The 13952-nt window shown below is 52.5% G+C and overlaps 1 protein-coding gene across 1 annotated transcript; it reads right to left on the bottom strand.

Annotated features, from left to right (window-relative positions):
• Window positions 1-1236: 1236 nt before the first annotated feature.
• On the bottom strand, window positions 1237-10979 carry LOC116942184 (RNA-binding protein, mRNA-processing factor 2a). The gene is made up of 7 exons (XM_032953811.2): window positions 10565-10979; window positions 9201-9278; window positions 8002-8040; window positions 7563-7625; window positions 3529-3676; window positions 2992-3119; window positions 1237-2536 (listed from the first exon to the last, which is right to left on the bottom strand). Exons 1-7 carry the CDS (start codon window positions 10673-10675, stop codon window positions 2513-2515), a joined length of 591 nt encoding a protein of 196 aa, XP_032809702.1. The 5' UTR covers window positions 10676-10979; the 3' UTR covers window positions 1237-2512.
• Between the last annotated feature and the right edge of the window lie 2973 nt (window positions 10980-13952).

A 13952-nucleotide genomic window follows, 5' to 3' on the forward strand; every position in this document is an offset into this window, starting at 1 on the left:
GCCACGTGCACAGTAGATCCACCCGGTCCCTGGTGGGTGTGACATCTGCAACAGGTCAACAGCGCTTGCCCGGGCAATGTTACACGATTATTCGTTCCGCGAACCACGGACCCGACAGGACTGCACCTGCAAGCAGAGCGCACCTCGGTCACGCAGCAAGAGGCCTCTGGATGATAGGCGATGGGGTGGAAGATGCCCCCGACCAGTTACCATTGTGGTGCAGCCACACAACCCATTCCCTAGACATCTGCCTCAAATATGCCGCAGATTATACAACAGCCGCCTTTTTAGGGCGCCAAAGCGAGGCTGGATGACGAAGCATTAAAACATCAAAAAAATGAATCGTCCCCGGGAGGCACCTCTGATGAGTACGGTTGTCAACGCACGGTGCAAACGACGGTCAATTTACATTTGCAATAGTTGAGCCACAACAAAACCCATTACCAAAGTCACGCCCCTCATTAAAGGACGCCCCGATGTGGGGACATCGTCACTGCAAAAACGCACGCATGAAGCCACAAGAGGCAGGAGTTGGCTGCTCACACTGCAACGAGGCTTTAGGAGCCAGCAGTCCCAGCTGGCAACGCGAATTCACGGAGCTAGTGGGAGACACCGAAGAATACGCTTGGATAAGAATTCCTCAATGCTCGCCATACAAAACAAACATTCATGCCCCCCTTTCCCAATATCTAATAATAACTTTGTAGGGAGGTGTACACAAAAACCCAATGATCACCCCCCCCCCCGCCGACCCATATGATGGAGTGCTTACAAACACAGGTGTGCTTACACACCAGGCGTGTGTAATGGGATGTCGAGTTAACGGCTGTGATGGAACATCCTCGCCACAGCCTAACGATGCCTGCAATCTCATGGCACCAGTTCTCACCCACTCCATCACTCGCGAACGCCCAGAGTTCAAGTGTGTATATACACTCTGTACCAGTAATTTAGTCAGGGGTTGAGGCTCCCAGAGCCAAAAAAAACAAATAAGTTACATTGCACAGGAACTGCACACTGTAAACATTAGAGGTTTTAATGCAAAGTATGGCATGTTTGCACTCTTGAAAACATTGCCGTGTGCGGCGAGGCGGCGCTCATTTGAGACATTCGCCTGCACATCCGTGCACTGCCCGACCGACAATCCGCGGGAGCCGTGGCGAGGCGCACGCCTCCATCCCAAACCTCTCTTGCCTTGCGAACGCACGCAAATTAATTGCACAAACGACAATGTGCAGCGGTATGCAGGAAAACACTTTATTTTCAAAACATTTCCAAGAACTTCAAACCCATCGCCGCACACGCCCGTTAGAGTATTTTAATTGACAAGAGCAGGATAGGCCAGGGTTAAGTCCTTCTGCCTTACAGGAAAACTAAAGCTGTCGTCCATAACGGTGGTTACACACCACAGGTTCTGCAGGTGGTAGCTCAAGATGCCAAAATTATACAAAACATTTCAACCGTTTCTCTCGGATAAATAATATAAATACTTTATTCCTTTATGCAGTCGTGTTTATAGAAACGGAGGACTCAAAATGACCACAAACCAACCGCTCACCTGCCTCCCCCCATCCACCTTTAAAGAGAAATTCGCGACCAATGGAAATTAAAGAGCGGCTTGGAGACGACTGACCGTGTAAGTTGGTCGCACGGAACAAGCACAACCCACGCGTCTCCTTTCCACCACTCAAAAATACAATGTCCTGATGCAGTCAGTTCAAGCTATACTTTGTGTCATCAAGATAAACCCACGTTTTATTTTTAAACCCATTTTATTTTTTTCAAATAGCAAGACTAAAATAAAGTCATGGGGGAACACCCATCCATAATCCAGCGATGCATTCAAGGACTGGAGATTTAGAACATATTTAAGGCATTTTCATTAACTGGAAAAGAAAAAAAATCGGATTGCGTCATCTGCAATTTAGGAGGAATACAAATCTCCACCCCAAACTGGACAAACACATCGGCTCGGGCTTCCAGCGCTCACCCGGGGGGGGAGGGGGGGGTCAGACTTCACCAACGATGCCAATTCAAAACATCTTCGGGGGTACCCAACTGTTGAGGGATGGCACATGTTAATTCTCGTTAAGCAAACCTCACACCCACACATCAGTCCTTAGAGAATCAGCTGTGCCACAGCAGATGCAGTCTGCTCTTACAGACAACTCAAACTAGAAACAAGTACTAAAAACACGTTCAACGCGAGCAGGCAGGGCTATCCGCGGGATATGCCGTATTACCTCCTAGAGTACGCGATCTGCTTGTAAACAAGCCGTGCGTGGCACATTAGAGTCGCCCCACAACAACAAGGCAACGACGAGGACAATTTGGTAGCGCTTACGGACCACGCTGCACAGGGCCACCGAGGAGAAAAGACCGGATCCACGAGCCACCACGACCGGAGTGCCGAGCGAACGCTCCGGCACTCGCCACGTTTCGTGCGTCTGCCCCCCTTGTCCCTCGCCAGCGCCGAGGAGCGCTTCGCTGCTCCCCCACAGAGTGGCTCATCCTAGGAGGGGGATATCCAGTGCATCTAGCAGGCACACAGCACGCACACACACACCAACACCGGTATACGGTGTTGCAGCAGTTCCACCATTAGGTTATCGCCATTTCACATGCTTAGGACAAAGTGTGCGCATGGTCACCAACAATGGGACAGCCCTTTGTCAGTCCACTGTTGAGGGCCTCACCCTGTATGGGTCAATGGGGGGGTTATGTGACCACACTTCACTGGTCATTGCGAGTTGGTAAAACGCACCTTTGAAGTGCCCGAGGAATGAAGACGTGCTACAGACTTGGCAGAGACGAGTGTGGTCAAGAACAAGACAATGGGCGAAAACTCCAATTCCAAAATGCCGAGCCTCGGATTTCTACGACCGGGACGCACACAGCGCGGTGTGGAAACGCCAAGTGGAGTGCTTTAGTTCGGCGTATCCGGTGAAACGGGTTCATCGCCGCCGCGTACGTACGAATCTCGCGCTGTACCTGTGATGGCAGCGCAGAGGCGGGGTAGGCGAGGGACGGGCAGGGTAGCAGGGGCCCCAGGTCGAACAGCGGGTAGGGGGCGGCCCACGTGTCAGCGGGGGAGAGCATCGGGGCGCCCGACAGGTCAACTGCGCAGACCGCACACGCGCGCAGCTCGGCACGCTGGGGCGGCAAACTCCACCGGCTCCCAACAATGCACTCTTCGCAGCGGCCTCAATTCATACGAATGTAGAACCTCTTGCACACCGTGCGTAGCCAACCGTGTGAAGTGAAATGGCGCCGCAGGATCTTTAACGGCCACTCCTAAGCAGCCGGTGCACAGCAAGTTTCTGTACACCGGCAGCATTAGCCGGGGGGCGCCACCGATCTCTGACCGCGGTGAACGCACTACCGCCGGGCCGCGTCACCGCCCATGCGTTTCACGATAAATGTAAAAAAATTACTCAAAATGAGGGCCGAGTTTTGCCAGTGAGGAGGGCGAGGAGGGGAGAGATGCAGCAGCTGCGCCCCCCCCCCCCCACCGTGCCCGGCACTCACACGGGTCCCGCAGCACCAAGTGAGCTCCCAGCGCCGGGTGCGGCATTGGGTTGGGCGTCGCCAGCAGTCGGTTCCTCGACGTCTTGGTATTGGCGCGAGCGAACTCCAGGCGTAGGGTCTGAGGGCTCTCGGGGTCGAACCTCACGCCCTGTACACACACGGCGGTGGCGGCGGTGGGGTCAGTCGCTGCCGTCGCCACCCCTCGACCGCAAGCGCAGCCCTCGTGACGGACTCACACCCAGCACCCCCCCCCCCCACGACACGCGCAGTTAGTGGGGTTATTCGACCGTACTTCACCACGCTGGTCAGAGCGGGTCGGTGAAAGCAGAGAGCACAAACGTGTACGCATAGAGGTCGAGTACAACAATGTATTTGTTTTGCTGTACTGCCCACCACGTGGCTCGGGCCGCGGCAGCCTGCTGACCGTGTGCAGTGGCCACCGATGAAAACAGAAACCAGAATCAACCCCCCCCCCCTTGCTTGGGGTTCGAGAGCGTCAAGATCGAGCGCATTGCCTGCACATCATCATTTAGAGAGACTGGTGTGGCTACATCAAGGCACGGGACACGAGGGCACTCATGGAGAGTGTTCATGGGTAGGAGGAGGGCTACCAGGATAGAGGGAGACAGCATTTCAGTCGCAGGCAGGAGGGGAAGAAGATCTCGTGCCCAGTCTCGCAACATGCATTATGAAAAACACTGCCAGATCACAGCAACTATTCGTGAGGATATTCTTCATTAATACCTTCCTATACCCCCCCCCCCCCCCAGCAGTGTCTTGTCAAAATTGTTAATATTTCCACACGTGATCTATAAACAAGACAGCAAACGGCCATACGAAGATGCCAGCTCAGAGCTGTGGATGGGGCAGCAGTTCGTTTTTTTCCCCAGACTGTGCACCGGCCTCATAGTGCAACACATGCGCAATCGGCCATCATTGTTCACGGGCCTTGCACCGTCAAGTTGCAGGGAAACCGTCGCCACCCAAGAGCGTCAGGATAAAGGACAATCCCCATTATTATTCAACATTCGGTACCAGAAAAATAAAAAAAGTTAGAGGATAAACACCACTCTGGGGAGGCACCGATTGAGATCTTGTTCACGAAAATGTCAAACTTTATGGTCTGCCTCCGATATGCTCCAATAAGCCCCCCCCCACCCCCCTGCTGCTCCTAAAAAAAAAAATCTCCCCCATGAGATGAAGTCCTCGTGCCTTTCCACTTGTAGGAGTACGAGACCTCATCCACCCCTCGTGCAACAGAAGCCGCTCCCAGCAAACGTTCCTCCCGCACGCGATACCGCATCACCCACATCACTCCTTGTGTAGAGCCATTTTGCCACGAGATTCTGCACTTTCTTCCCACATAACCCCTTTCCCTGTCGAGACCATGTACGGAGCAAGAAGAGATCAGTCTGCTCAGACACTACACAACACTGCATCACAAGCCCACACAATTGACAAAACAAGCAAGACCAAGGCAGCGTGGATTTGCTATTAGACTGGAATAAAACCGAGCAATTGAATCTAGGCTCAAAGACAAGAGCAGATGGATTCCCTGGGCTCTGGCCCAGTCATTATGGGCGAAGTTAATAAAAAAGGGTCCCAGAGAATGTGCGAAAAATGCCCCCCCCCCCCCGCCCCCTGTATATGTTCCAAGGTTGGCCGTGGACCAGCAAGAAATTTAATAATTTTTTTCCTCACGTCGAGCGACCAATGGACCCCTTTGGCCATGCACGTTCGGGGCGCCATGGTGACGTCAGAGTCGCGGCATTGCCCCCCACCCCGTGTGCGATAACGTTCTGTTCATCTGTCAAGCCAAACATTGACTTTAATAGCAACTGATGAATACATTTCATGATTTCTAGTGGAAGGCTCAGAAATGCCGCGAGCCAAAAAAACAAAACAAATTTAGATTCTTAGTGTCTAGGACATTTGAAGTGTGCCATTAAATTTAGCGTATAACCAAATGTGATGCTTAATATAGCAGCAAATGGCCACATAACCAATATCATCAAGCCTCACCCCCCTGCCCCCCGTAGCCTTACAGACTGTTGGGGCAAGTGCTGTTACAGAGCACCTATGAAGGTCGACATACAAGGTGGACAGCACGTGCCCGACCGCCTTTGTCTCCCCAGTGGCGATGTTTACACACCACACCAGGTACTCATTGGAAGTCAACTTGGGGGAGATCCACGACTGGTTCAGATAATGGTCACTGGTGCAGGCCGAGAGCGGAAATCGAACGCTGGGTTGCAGGGTTTGTAGCGCAGCAGCATGCCAACTGCGTCACCACCGCTCCCCAGACAAGACACAAGCGAACTGTGGATTGGTGCTCGATGGTAGATTGAGATTTCCTTCTGAAATCTCTTAAACATGAAGCAGACGCTGCTACGAAAGGGGGCAGCATCTACAGAGGAGGGAGGCATCGATCGGAGCGGTCGACTGTAGCAAAGGCACGAGGGACCGGCGCTGGAAGTAGATGTTGCGAATCTCGTGGTCCCTACACCGTCGGCTCGGCAGTGCACGAACCGCGGCTCATTCTTTCAAATCTCAAAAAACATGCCGCCATCCAAGCAGCCGGACGGTCAGAGTCGTCTGTGGGGGAAATATCGCTTGGGTCGGTTGGCACGCGGGGCTATAAAAAGAAGCCACTCGCAGACAAGTGTCGTCTCAAAAGAAAGGGCCACAGACTGCGATGTCGCTTACACTGTACACACAAAATAATTTTCCATTGGTTTTAAGCACATTGCTCGTGATACTCCTGGGTGTAGCAGAAGCAGATGTTTGCCATCAGTGATAAAGTGGCTCGCGTTGGACGGCACAGGCAATCCGCCAACGTGTCCGTCAGGAACCGAGCGAGATGGAGACCCAGCCACACTCAACGTCCTGCCATCTCTACAGCCAGAATAATCACGCGCGATGCCATCCTGGAGCATAATCACAGGAGGACCTTATTTGGTCCTAATTTTTGTATTCCTATTTTATATGTATTTATTCCACAGGTGCATTTTCAACATCCTACAAAGTTTACTCTGTAGTTTAAATTCAAGTTTGGTCTAATAACATGCTGGTCGTTAATGTGAACAAATTTGGACGAAATAAAAATGCCTTTTACCCATACCAAGGGTTACTATTAACATTTTTTAATCAACAAAATATTCGTGTTATTATAATAAAAAACTATTTGGAGAAGCATATTTTATGAACGTTTCACGTAATAATGCACATCTGACACGAGTCATTTGCTCAAGGACTCATAATTTCGAGTGAAGATGCTCGCATCACATTTAAGGGGCCAATGGTGATTTCAGAGGTCAGCGCTGGCAATACAATGCCCTTGCCTCTCATGGATTGGACAGAGGTCAGGCAGACGACTCACATGTGGACAGGATGCGGATGAGAGAACACAGCTGCCTCTGCTAAGAACCTGGGTCTAAGGCCAGGTAACTACGTGGCCCTAAACTGGGGTTCAAGTTAGCGAGTTGAGGGCCTGCACCTGGTCACCAATGCACAACTAAATATTGCATTTGGCTAACTTCACTCCAATTCTCCAAAAATGTTGGTTAACCATGCAATAAACATGTTACAGGGTTAAATTTCGATTTAAAGCTTTCGTGACTGCAATGATTCATCTTCTTTGGTTCTTTCGGTAAAGTCACGTAGAATGAGAATAAAATAATAAATTGATAAAATAAAATAACACAATAATATTCTCACGATGTTTCGGCCACAACACAAGCGGCCTTCATCAGGTGAAGGGACGAGACTGTCTGCTAGGACAATTTATCAATTTATTATTTTATTCTCATTCTACGTGACTTTACTGAAAGAACCAAAGAAGATGTTACAGGGTATAACTAAGGGTGTGCCTCTGGTATGAAATAGGTCTAGAGACAAGTCGAGGTTACTATATATAGTTCCCACTTTAGCGCTCAGGCCTCTGCTGTGCAAAATGCCACAATTCGTTATATCAGCAGCGAGCGGAGAACGGAAATTCCCATTACAACGTGCACACGTACGATGAAAGAACTTACATTCAGAGAGACTTTGGCATCTTCTGCTTGTGCTCTGCTGTAAAAGGTTACAAATCCCACGGGCTGGAAGACATTTCAAAAGAGTAAACATGAAAAGATCTTACTTCACACCACGTTAGTTTTTGAAGTTGCCAAGTCACTTAGTCACTGGAGACTTAGCAGCGCAAGCCAAGCATGTACAGCACCTTGTCAGCAGTGCAACTGAAGCTGTAGATTAAGCAGTAGTAATTGGAGTTTGTTAATCCGCCGATGGCCATGCAGTTTATGAACACAATTACTGTACAGAGCCAGAGAACATGGCCAATATTCGTAACATAGACCAACATTGGCCACTTCACACAGAAACGTCGGTTCGGATTTAACCGCTTCAGGGCTGACCTATGCCAGAACCCGTGTTTGATAAACGAGAGAACGAGGGAACGGCTCAATTCGCGCTTACCTGCTTCGAGGTCACCAAGATCAGAGAGCCCTCGTATCCCTGCAGGACAACATGAAGCCGAATCATTCAAACGGAGAAGACCCAGCCGTGCTTAGAGTTTCACCGATGGCAAACCAGCACCCCCCCCCCTCCCATCGGCACCAGTCACAGCCATCCACCAAAACCACTGCACAGCACTGTGCATGCGCCATACTTGGGTACATTGAACATACATGCACACGCAGTGTACGTAGAACAAGCCTTCAATCACGGCGTGAACATTTGCAATTAATTTCAAATCCACAAAACACCCGAAAGGCTGCGTCGCTGATGGGGTTCTCAACACTTTGAGGGACAGCGCCATTGCCGTCTGCTCATTTATGGTTACATAGTGAACGTGGAACTTCTTTCACAGCGTACGTAGCCCACCATGCTAATTGGAGGTGCGGAGCAGGGAAGGACAAGTAGACACAAAAAGCAGTTTTAAAGAAAAGAGTTTTCAATTGGCCCCAGAACAACGCGACCGATTAGAATCGTTTACAGTGCGACAGCACCATGCTGACAAGTCTCGCTGGTACTCTAATCAAACTATATAAAATCAATATTTAGCCGTGCCTATTGCGAGGGCTGATGAACAAGCGCGCACATGGGAGTCGATACACGGTCCATTTGAATACTCAACCCCGATCCGATTGGCCAATTTGGACCTTCCATGCACGGTATTGAGACCACAGCCGTGAACACAACGGGACGCCTCAGGGAGAGCACGAAAGTGCGTGGGTGGAGGGGCGGGCGAGATGTTAACTCCCTCGCCTGGTATGCACGACGTTGTACGTTCGATCCCGACCCCTTCTGTATAATTGGAGTTTGCGTGTCCCTCCCCGGATTTCCCCCTCCACAATTAGAATCAACACCACCACGCGGCGTCTGGCTGCCATAAAGTTCCACAATGCACTTCGTAGAGCTGTCATTTGTGGCGAGGCCGCTTCTGGAATGGAGTTGTATAGCTCAGTGGGCCTTAACGGGCAAAAAAATCTGGTTCTCACGTAGTTTGTTGATGTTTATCCGCAAAGACTGTCAGAGTTGGACACATTTATAATTATACAAAACAATAATCCATAGCATTGTTGTGAACACCAGAAATGTTAAAATAACGCAGCTTCTCTACTGCACGTTGGTTCCTCCATCCTAAAATGGGTTCCTCATCGCGTCCTCCTCACCTTGAAGGGTCTGAAGAGCAAGTAGAGCTCACGGGGTTTGATGTCCACGGGCAGCCCACTCACAAACAGGGTCCGCACCTGTCCACCACACAAACCCAGCCACAGCCAATTCCTCCAGAGCCTCACAACCCAACCACCGCACTGCTCCTCAAGCTGCGCTCTCAAAGGGGCCGTTCTACTACAACGAATGACGGAACGCAGAGCAGCCCCCGTCGCGAGGACACGATGGACGCAACGGAGCACCGTCGGCTGCAATAGGGGAAATGGGAGTCTCTGGGTAATCCCCTCTCAAGCCCAGTGCGAGCAGGGTGCAGTGCTCTGTCTACTGCTGGATGAACCGACGCCACTGCCAACGGTCAAAAGGTGACGTCTTGCCCAAGCGGCGAGCACAGAGAGCCAGTGGTGGCGATTTCACATTCACGTTACGGGGCGAAGCTATTCATCGGTCAGCCAATGTCGTCTTCTCCACGAAGTGGTACCCCCACCCCCCCCCGTTTAGTGACCACCGGGGGGGGGGGGGCGGCATGAGTGGCCGAGCCAAACGCCCAACCAGGAGTTGAAGTCACCAACCTTCGGATTGAGAGCCGCTCGCTCTGCCACCGAACTAGGCGACGTGGAGGCGACATGTAGCCGACGAGACCAAGGCAAGGCCACTTCGTGTAGCCCTCGACCGGTTGGGGAAGTGCCGCTAACGAGCACCTATCAAGGTCGGCACGGCACACGCGGGGTGGGTGGGCGGTGGCCGGCAACACGCCCGGCCGCATTTGTCTCCCTAGGTAGCGATGTTTGGCACGTGGCATTAAGTTACTCATGCGAGGCAGAGTCGATCTAGGAGAGGCCCATGACCGGTTCAGATAATTGTCACCCGATGGTTGGCCGTGAGCGGGAATCGAATTCGGGTGGCCGGGTTCGTCAGCGTAGCGCGCTAACCGCTGCGCCACCGCTCCCCACAATACCACAGAAGGGTTGACGCCTCCTAGGAGGATTGAGGGCGATTAGAATTGCAACGAGGATGAGTGCGAGCCAACAGCTGGGAGGTCCGCGATGGGGTTTGATGCGAATGGGCAGAGCGCACGGAGGGGATGGAGTTTAAGCAGCGGAGACGGCGGCGGTCGAAATGAGCGGCAGCAGAGAATCCGTGCCACCCTGTCGGGACGTCTTCTTACCGCCACCCGTCATTCATCCCTAACATTCTCAGTTACGGACAAGTTGGCGAACCCACTTTGTGTACTGCCATCGCCTGGCCAAAAAAAAAATCACGGCCCAGGTAGACCAAAAAAAGCGTCCCAGAGACGGCGAGAGGGCACGAGGTCCCACCGAGCAAGACTCGGCGAGCCGCTCCTCTCTCGCGAGTCGCCGCTCACCTCCTCCTCGTGGTGAGCGCTCGTACCGAGGTCGCCCTCGTCCACCTCCAGGCGAGGAGAGCTCATCGCGGCCGCAGTCGAGCAGCTCTCGTCGTCTCGCAGCAGAGGCATTTCCCTCCTCTCCGTCCCCGCGAGCCCCGCGTCCCCACCACGCAGAAGAGTTCGGGGGGGGTGGGGGGGGAGGATGGAACTCTCTCCTGCGTCACCCTTCTCGCGTCCTCTTCACGTCGGCGTCGCTCGCAAACAGCGGAGCGCTGCTGCGGCCGATGTCTCTCGTTCCTTCTCCCTGCAGGCAGCGCCCCACGAGTTCGCCTCCTACGCCAGGGCCAATTCAACCGGGCGCTGGGATTGCTGGAGGCGCGGCACGGCGCTAATGAGGACTCCTCGCTCGCTCGCCTCCTCCTCCTCCCCCTTCCGCGTGCCCTTTTGTTCCGCAATCACCGTCAGCTGTGCGGCGATAACGAGGCGGTGACGTAGCCCCGCGCATCGCCTCCTCGCTGCTGGCACGAGGGCGCCCCCCAGTCCGTGACTACCTCGGAGAGGAGCAGTCGTGACCCCCATTCCCCCACCGCAGGTCCCTCAGTGGATGCGCAGCTCTCACGGGGAAGTGTGAGACACCACGGGGGAGACCCGGGGGGCCACACAGGGCAGGGACAGTCGCCGAGAGACAACAGTCACGCAAAGGCAGGCGCAGCAGAATGAGACACCAAGACACGGAGACAGACGCGGAGACACAGGGCGACAATCGGAGACAGACGACGCATCGATTGATGTTGGCGGTGGCGGTGGGGGGGTGTAAAAGTGGGGAGCAGGGGGCTCTGTGCTCTTGCCCCCCTGCTTCGCTGCCCCCCCGCCCCAGTCCCCATTGTGTGGAGTGGTGACCCCCCCCCGATGTGATTAGCGGAGACAATGGCCGCGTCTCCCTCCCCCCTCCACAGGTGCGGCGCGCGCGCGGGTAACGACCTCGCAGCCAATTAGCCACCCAGGGGGATCCTGATGAGCCCCGTGTCTGTACGTGGTGCTGGCTCACAGCACTTGCCCCAACAGTCTGGTAAGGGCTATAAGGGGGATCTTTGTCTTTGTGTGTGTCTTTGTGGTGCTGGCTCACAGCACTTGCCCCAAGTCTGGTTAAGGCTATAAGGGGGATCTTTGTCTTTGTGTGTGTCTTTGTGGTGCTCGCTAACAGCACTTGCCCCAACAGTCTGGTAAGGGCTATAAGGGGGATCTTTGTCTTTTGTGTGCGAAGAACGAGCCACGTGTTGCCAATCAAGGAGACCACGTGATCGCTGCTATTCCCCTTGACGAGCCGCACGTGGCCCTCGCGTGCCCTGCCCCCCCGTGGGAGTGCGCGAGGGGGGGGGGGCGCCCCCGTGTGGACTCGCATAGGAACTCTGCTGGTGGTGTTACATCAACAACAGCAGCATCGCAGCGCGCATGTTTTGTCGAATTTGGCCCAGAGTTTGCTTAACATTAAAAAGCGGTTTACTTCTGAATCAAGCATCGAGGTGGAGGTCTATCTTGGTTACAGCCCTTCAGGGCCCGTGGTGGAAATTCCATATTCCTATGATGGGAGCCAGTCTCTGCATGGGATAACCGCTGGTAACGGCTCGCAATTGGAAGGTTGAGTTGAAATCGTGGTTGGGGGTTGACTCAGCCGATCATCACCATCCCTCCGGGGGTTGAATAAAACAAGTACCACTTTGTTGGGAATTCAACAGCGGTTGTCCTATGGATGGACTCGCCCCCGCCATAAGTATGAGGAATTTCCACCGGCGCCTCTGTAGGGCTGTAGGCATGACATGACAGACATCGCTTTTAATGACCACGTGGTCTATTCAAGAGCTCTGATGCGTTGAGGGAAACTCGCGAGAAACACCAGCACCAACATGTTTCGTTTCAAAGCCGTGCGATTCGTTCGCCACGTTGCTTCACCGGTCAAGATCTGATCGTGGTTTTCTCACCCCTGGACGCTTTGACGTCCAGGGATGAGACCACCTAGTTCCTGCCAACCCATGCGCCAGTTTCCTAGCGTTGATTGCCCAGGAGGTCTCCACAATGCACAGCTTTAAAGGTGGTCTCAGGATTGCACAAAAGAGAGATTTTTTGACGTGGAGTCATCGAAATCAAGAAGGTTATTTTCTGTGTAGAGGAATTGGAAGATGTTATTCTGGTGAATCATGAAAATGGAATGCAGTATATTTCGACCACTTAAATTTCATTTGGCGTTTTATTAAAACTGTACAAAGGTGCAATGCCCGCAACCACAATGGTGTTACTGTGTATGCCTTCGACGTAACGGGCACCGTAATCTTGGGACGTCAGCGGCACGGTGTCAAAATATTCATCTGTTGGGTGCTGCCCGTCGCTTACAATGAAAATAACGCCACGAACCGCCTAAACCGCGTCACGGTTTCACAAACCCCTTCCGCTACCACCGCGACCCAATCTCGTGGTGGAAGTTAATCGAGTCACGAGGGACCGAGTCATGAGAGGCCTATCGGTGGCTGATGTAGCTTGAATGTCACAAATTATATCTGCGAATTCACGATGACACTTAAAAATTGCCTGAATCCTGGTCTCCTGGAACCGAGGTCTGCATCAACCCAAATCTGCAAAAGCAGCCTCAGGTTGGCACCGCTGTCGACTTAAACACGTCGTGGTGGTGGTCTCGCTGCGTCGGTGAGAGACTGCCGCTCCCTGCCGCCTCCGCGTCAATGTTGCTCGTCGCCATTCATGACAAAGTCCAGCAGCATTTAATGACATTTGCACTACAGAAATTGGCAAATTAAAAAATATAAAATTTACCAACATAATTTAGTAGTAATAGTTTCCTAAAATACATTTTTAGAGCGTGGTCATAATAAAACAAACACATCAAAGTCACAGTTTAAATACAATTCCCGCTGTCCTTTTAACAAAAACAGGTCCTTGCAGGGTGGGCTGGTAGGAACATTGGAATTTTGCGCAATTTTATGACATTGTTACTTCCAAATGTTGGGTGCAATAAGACATATCAAGTCTCTGCGCTCTCTATTGCTGATTTTACACCCAACACCACGAGATTTCACTTCGTTAAAGTATTGAAAGGGGACGGACGGACGGACACATTAATCTATTGCAGGCTGGTACACTCAGTTTACAACTTCGTTCCTACCAGTAAAAATCATTCAACTTGGAAGGTGCCGCTCCCACCGCACAGTGTCCGCTGGGTCTGCTGGGAGAGGAGCTGCCAGGAGGGGGAGGGGCCGCAGAGGAGCGGGAATGGCAGCAGCCACGCGGTGAGCCGGCTCCAAATCCCCACTCCCAAGCTCTGCGGTCCTTTATGTATTCAGTTGTTATCGGTCAATTACTGAATGTTTATACACGAGAGGAAACCTGACCATCCGGA

The sequence above is a fragment of the Petromyzon marinus genome, chromosome 13 (assembly GCF_048934315.1).
Source record: "Petromyzon marinus isolate PM22_M1 ecotype Great Lakes invasive population chromosome 13, UKy_Petmar_22M1.pri1.0, whole genome shotgun sequence".
In the NCBI taxonomy this organism is placed as follows: Eukaryota; Metazoa; Chordata; class Hyperoartia; order Petromyzontiformes; family Petromyzontidae; genus Petromyzon; species Petromyzon marinus.